The 6,521-nt window shown below is 47.1% G+C and overlaps 1 protein-coding gene across 1 annotated transcript; it reads right to left on the bottom strand.

The window, feature by feature from the left end:
• Positions 1–299: 299 nt before the first annotated feature.
• LOC144099683 (uncharacterized) lies at positions 300–6,111 on the bottom strand. Its single transcript, XM_077633013.1, has 3 exons — positions 5,681–6,111; positions 2,821–3,045; positions 300–411 (listed from the first exon to the last, which is right to left on the bottom strand). Exons 1-3 carry the CDS (start codon positions 6,065–6,067, stop codon positions 385–387), a joined length of 639 nt encoding a protein of 212 aa, XP_077489139.1. The 5' UTR covers positions 6,068–6,111; the 3' UTR covers positions 300–384.
• Positions 6,112–6,521: the final 410 nt, after the last annotated feature.

Genomic DNA, 6,521 nt, shown 5'->3' with positions numbered 1-6,521 from the left:
AGGGTGTGGCCTTCTCTCGTGTTTCGACTATTAAATTGCCAATTGGGCGTGTACTATCAAGAAAATTGTTCAAAATCTAATATTGCTTAGGCAATTGAGCTCATTTTTAGCAGTTATCAGCACAGAAAATTTTCATACGTTGTTGCTGCTTGATTGAGAGCAACAAATCTAACAAAATGCATGAGCGCATTGGGATTCAAACACGTTTTCTACATGTTTACAAAATGCCGTAATGTTACCATTTAATAGTCTTTTGAGGCATCTGATAGGCAAATGCGTCACTTTTAATGAGGTAAATTTGCAATTAAAACGCAAATTTTAACACAAAATAGAAGGTTTCGAAAAAAAATTCCTCCAAAGTACCGCCTTCACCATACAGCCGGTTTACGGTGGCCCGGAAGCGGGAGCGACCTGCGTAAAAAATAAAAAAAAAATAAAATAGCATGAGACGAAATAAGGAGGGAAACAACCACTGCAAAATATTTCTTGGAAGCCCAGTTTACAACTTTCAGTTGTTTCATGGCTCTAGCTTCTTGCCAAAATGTTTCTGGCCTCCATAATTACTGCAGCGATGAGATGACTGAAGCACATTGATACACATCCTTAAACACGCCCCCCGTTGCCGTGGTGGCTTACTGGTTATGGTGCTCGGCTCCTGATCCGAATGACGCGCGCTCAATTCCGGCCGCGGTGGTCGCATTCGATGGAGGCGAAGTGCCAGAGGCTCATTAACTGTGTATTGTCAGTGCATGTTAAACAACCCAAGGGCGTCGAAATTATGCGCAGCCCTACACTACAGTGTTTGTAGGAAAGAGACTGCTTACAGATCCCGTAAATCCTCAGCGACAAGAGGACACGAAGGCCCGTGGAAACGCAGACAGTCACGTGACAGAGATGCTTGTGGCGTCGTCCGTTAATTTAAAACCTAAATCCGACATCTAGCTCTCTCATAATGTTTCAGCTAAATGTCTCTCTTAATTGGTGAAGACTATTCGGTGTTCAGACTAGATACGCACTTTATATTACTCTTTCGTCGACAGCGCAGTACTTTGCAAAAGACAGCCTTCTTTTAGAGTTTAAGATTATCGCTACCGGAGGCATTGTACGAATCATCCGAAAACGGCAAATTCTAGCTGATATAGTTTTAGCGGGTCTTGGAGCTAGTACTTCATGGTACAAGTTCTTGATGAATACGAGCAGGGCCATTTCGCCATTGTGGGCACCAGTTACAACTCAAGATTGCGTCTTTCTACGCATTAAATGCAAGGAGCCTCACGACTCGAATTTAAAGTAAGAAAAAAAATGCAGTTAGAACTGTGACTGAATTAAGCCGCATACAGCAAGCCCCATTATTGATAAGTGCTTATCAGGGCGAGGTTGTAGCGAGGATGTGATCGCCCCTGCTGATGTGATCCGCAGTTTCTTCCTCCTTCTGTACTTCTCGTTGGCACATTCTTGCGAATAGTGCAGCTTATCGTCTGTATTGCCGAAGAGTATGCAATATTAGTAATTAGTCAGCTTTATACACAGCTCTATGCGGGCTTCCCAAAGAATATTAAAATTTTTGTAAGCTTGAACAAATAATGACATTGATATGCTTGTGCAGTGATTTGCGTTTTCGCAAGTTTTTTCACTCAGTTAGGCTGTTTTCGGGCCGATGTGCATTTGGGATACTCACGCAATAGTGCAGTATGATACCGTGTATACTGAGCTGTGTGAGCAAGGGGAACGAATGGAGAGTATTGTACGATTATATTCATTTCATTTTAGATCCTCATTTTTCTGCAGTGTTGTACATAACCTGAGCACGTAAACTCTTAGCTAAAACATCTCCAAACAGGGTCCTTAGGTAGCTAGTAGTAATCAGCCTGACTGCTATTTGTCAACTCAAACTGTCCGCATTCAAAAGTCTATTTCAGTGCAAAGCTGCGAGTTCAGATCCAAAATTCACATCGACTAACTCTGTAATGAGAAGTAATACAGCCACAGAGGCCGTGACCTCGTTCAATTCATTCCACAATCTGCGTGCAGAGTAAATAAAGATTGCAGTTAATAATTAGAAACAAATCGCGCCGAGTATTTCTTTCCCGCAGCCCAGTTTATCTATAAGCCTCACAAAATAGTATGCGCAATTATTTGAGAATTAGACCATATACGCGCTATTCAGCGCCGAGTGGAACGGCGCTACACACGGGCCAGATGCTTAAGGGGCCTCAAAGTGGCGCGATGTTTGTAGAGCAAAATCAAGGGACAAATACACAGGTTGGCGGAAGAAAAGCGCTGGAAGTCTTATTACTCTCTGGATCCCCGAAAGACTATCTACCTCTTTTGGCAGATGGTGCGGGGGCTTGGAACGCTTCCACAGCATTGAATCCCATTCTACGCGTTAGCGCCGCACCAAGCCCATCGCCAGTTTGATGTAGCAACTGGTTTCTGCAGAATTACTGCGGGTGCAATGAAAACCTCGAATTGCCAGTATGTTCCTCCTGCATCACGAACATCAGCGATGGATGTTATCTTTACTGCTGAGGAACTCAGCGCTCAGAACCCGGGGTCTTCGCTCTCGGCTATTCAGTCGAATAAGATACTCGAAACTGCGGTTCACAACGTGGGGGTGAAGCCGGCTAGTCAAACCTGGTTAAAATGTAGCACATGGGTCTCGCGCTTTTGCAACTGTTAGCATAATGTGAGGAAGCCACTGGCGCTGATGGGCCACCAGCATGAGTGGAAGAGTTCTCATTTGTTCTCTCTCTTATTTTTTCGGCTGTAAGTTTAAGGTCGTTATCAGAAGTGTGCAGGCGCCTGCGAGATGCCACTTACATAAGTGGGCGGGGAAAAGCAGCCGAGATCACCGTGCGCCAAGTCCCGCTGGCCCTTTCCGCCACTATCTCCCCACTGAAGCACTGCCAGCACCTTGGCCGTGGCGGCGGTGACGGAGGCGGTGCACGTCCAACCGACAACGCCTTCCGCGTAGGGGGACAGGCGGGTGGCCCAAAACAGACGTCGCTCTCCACGTATGCCGGGGAGCCGAGCCTGGGCGGTTGGCTGCAACAGGCACATTAATAGACGAAGTCCACTCAAGGATTCCGAAGAGAAATGCAAAGCAATATCGGTATACCCGACAGCCGCGTGCTGAGAGAAGATTTGTCACTTATTACGCGCCCAAAAGAAGGGTCTACGCAGTCACAATTTTATTTGAGAAGAAGGTCCAGGTGGACAAAACATTAAAACTGGAATAACATAGGTAAGAATAACGATTAATAGTTGTACAGTATTATTAACTGCGCTACTGGGTAGATTTCCTTAGGCATGACTCCTTAATGATGGGAGTAGATCAAACGGCGGTATCATTAAGTGCTTTTGGCCTTAGTAGATGCAGCGGAGTGCCCATGTTTAACACTCTCGCAAGAAAAATTAGGAAAACCTACCACGTACTGATAAAATTTGTCTTCTAAATCAGGAACTAACGAAGCGAAATAAAATTTGCTGACATGTCCCAAAGCAGTTTCATATTCACTATTCTATAATTGTTCACACCTGAGAGACATCGCTTTGCACATTATTTTGCTGTTGAGCTATTAACGGTTGGCACTTATCCCTTATCGTTTCTTTATTTATAACTGACTGATTTCGTTGTCATAATTCTTCTTCTGCCAGACTAATAGGAGCATATTCTCTCTGTCTTTGTACGAAATTACTCGTCCTAGGCGACACCTCTGAGCGATGTCATGTTTTTCATGTTCAAAATTTAGAACGTCAGAGTTGTCGGCACTATAAAATTTCTTTTCGTCCGCCACTTTAAAATGGTGCTTAAAATTTTCTTCAGGTACACACATTCCTAGTCTGGTTCTCCGATGGCATGCGCAGCGCTGGCTTTAATTCTCTCCACAACAAACGTCAACGGCACCTGACTCTTCTCAGATGTGTGCATAAACTGTTGCAACTGTCCCGCTAGCCCCTTAAAACATAACTGGTGGCTCCATCGGTTATTGATCGGGTTGCATGTCGGCATCACCCATAATAATATTAGAATAGACACAGGAAGATAGGCATTTGCAAAAGTGCGCCGCAAGCGCTGCCTGCAAGGATTCCGAGGGATGCGATGACCACAAATAGGAGTGCCTGAGTTGTCTCCAGCAGAGGGAAGTAGTGCAGGCAAGACAACGCACACCCCCCAAGCGGAAATTAAACGTTCAAAACACTGCCCACAATACTGCCGCCAAACTTCGAGTACGTTGAACTGGATCTTCTGTACTACAGCCTTGCGTTTCAGGGACGAAACACCATATATCTGGTTGCACTGGCTGTTCCGTGTCGATCAGCGAATTTGGTTCCCCATACCAAGATGTGTAGTTTCTGCGAGCCCATCAGAACCCATCAGAAATTCTCCCAGCCATTTCCATCCTTCAGAAGCCAGGACCCACCGGAAGCACACGCCGCATCACAACAAAATGCCACGACGAAGCAAATTTAAAGATGGTATGGGACGCGATCAATATAAAAGCGAAAGTGGAAAACTAAATGTTAAATCAATGCTTCTAGAGCAGATTTGTCGCATCGCATTGCATCACCACGCATTATATTTTGTTTCACGGATATTGTAGAACCGGAGCCATTACAACAAAACTTCATTTTTCTAACGTCTCAGAACTATTTCAAGTACCTCACAAAACACCCACTAAATGACTGCACTTCTAAGTTTGAACCTTGAAATAATGTCACCAAAATATCAGAAGAAAGCGAGTGATTTTCGATGCTGGTTTCTTCCCATCAAAACTAGCAGCGTTTTAATTACTGTTGAACCTGGTTAGACAGCGAAAGCTATGGTGTATCGGGCAACTAGACGCGGCTTGGCTTTTGTAACTTAGTCTGCGTTCCGGATACTGTATAGGCAACGGGTGCTCAGGCAGCTAAAAGTTAAATTAATGGGTTTTCGCGAGATGTTGACCACTCAATGAACGCTGTGGCCTATTGCTGAAGTGCCGCGCGTCTGCCACATCGTTGTCACTGCTAATGAACGCAGGCCACATCTCTCTCTCACCACGGCCACGTACATCAAAGCGCAGTTGAGGTGTCCACTGACCCAGGGAGCCAGTTACGCTCTCTTCCTTTCCTCAAAATCCCCGCAGTCTATACCGCTGTCAACGCCTTCGCCAATGAACACAATGAACGCCGACATCCTACAGCTTAACTTCCGCGCTTCTGCTACAACATTATCAATGGTGGTGGTAGTGGTTTGATTTAATATAATAGTAAAAAGGAAGGAAAAGATTTTTGCTAACCCCGGCATCTGCCATCGATACTGAAGCACCTGAGCTAGGGCAGCGGAAATAAAGGACAGCAGTGTCAACGCATGCAGCGCGCATCTCTCACTATCGCCACGTAGCTTAAAGCGCGACTGAGGTGTCCACTGAGCCAGGTGGCAGGTGTGCGCCTTTCTTTGCTAAGCGAAGAGTCTGTATCGATTGCAAGGCTATGATTCAAGCGTTGGTACAAGAGCGCGGTGACGACGGCTGCACGCGCAGCTAGAGCGCAGTGATGTCAGGGCGGTCACGTGAAACAGCTCGGAGGCAGCGGCACACTCTAACCCTCCTCTCCCGCTCCTCGGTTCAATGCAATATGAAACACAAGCCGAACAAACTACAGAAGGCAGTAGTAAACCTTGCGCTTTAATACTCACCGGAGTACCCTTCGATGTGAAAGTACCGAGGTGGTTGATGGGTGGACGGCTCACGGCCCTGACAGGCTGGGCGCTCTCCCGGACATGCAGCCGCCGTGGACATCGACGTGGAGCTCGACAGCAGTGGCCGGCATCACCAGCCTGTCCACCGCGTTTGCTGCCGGAGGGTCGGCCCGAGACGGCTAGGCCTCGGTAGAGCTCGGAGTGGGGTGGCCGCCCAGGTGACCGCTTTGCAGAGTCCATGTTGCGACCGCAGTCCCCGGGGCAGGAGCCCAGTCCTCGCTCGGCGGCGCCACGACAACACGGAGGAGACGGGAGGCGCGGCGAAGAAGGCGACGATCCGTCTGAAGGACCAGGCGGAGCTGACTTCAGAGAGGCACTGTGCATGGCTACGTGTAGCGCAAAAAGGAACGCTCGGTGTAGTGCCTAAGTGCGAATCGTCGAATACTGAATGAGGAAGGCGCAACTCGTGCGCTCGAGCGCTTCTGCTTGCTGTACTGCCTTCTCTTCTTCGTGGCGCTTTGCGCAAGGTGCAGCTCTGGCAGGAATTAGCTTCGCTCAAACGAGCGAATTGCTAAGAAAGAGACGCGCCTACGGTCGAGAATATAGTGTAAAACAGAGAAGGCATTTTTAGAGGCTCTCTAAACTAGAAAGCCTGCCTATTTTATGAAGTTGCTATCGAGCAGGTAACAATAACACCTCAAAAAGCTCTCCCGGAAGCTGATATGCGTACAAATCGTAGACTTTGGAGCCTTATTGTTGTCGTTAGAAGAATGTTCTTGTTGTCGTGTCCTCGAGGTTTCTCGGATTGGTGTGAAGGTAGATGGTTCCCTAAGGAGAA

This window comes from Amblyomma americanum, chromosome 1 (assembly GCF_052857255.1).
Source record: "Amblyomma americanum isolate KBUSLIRL-KWMA chromosome 1, ASM5285725v1, whole genome shotgun sequence".
Classification (NCBI taxonomy): domain Eukaryota; kingdom Metazoa; phylum Arthropoda; class Arachnida; order Ixodida; family Ixodidae; genus Amblyomma; species Amblyomma americanum.
This window is presented reverse-complemented; position numbering and strand designations above follow the sequence as displayed.

Bases quoted from the DNA above. Each gene is read 5' to 3' on its own strand.
- LOC144099683 (XM_077633013.1), bottom strand. From the start codon at position 6,067: ATGCACAGTGCCTCTCTGAAGTCAGCTCCGCCTGGTCCTTCAGACGGA. The intron at 3,046-5,680 runs GTGAGTATTAAA...TGCCTGTTGCAG, and splicing joins TCACATCGAAGGGTACTCCG to CCAACCGCCCAGGCTCGGCT. The intron at 412-2,820 runs GTAAGTGGCATC...TTTTTTACGCAG, and splicing joins GCTTTTCCCCGCCCACTTAT to GTCGCTCCCGCTTCCGGGCC.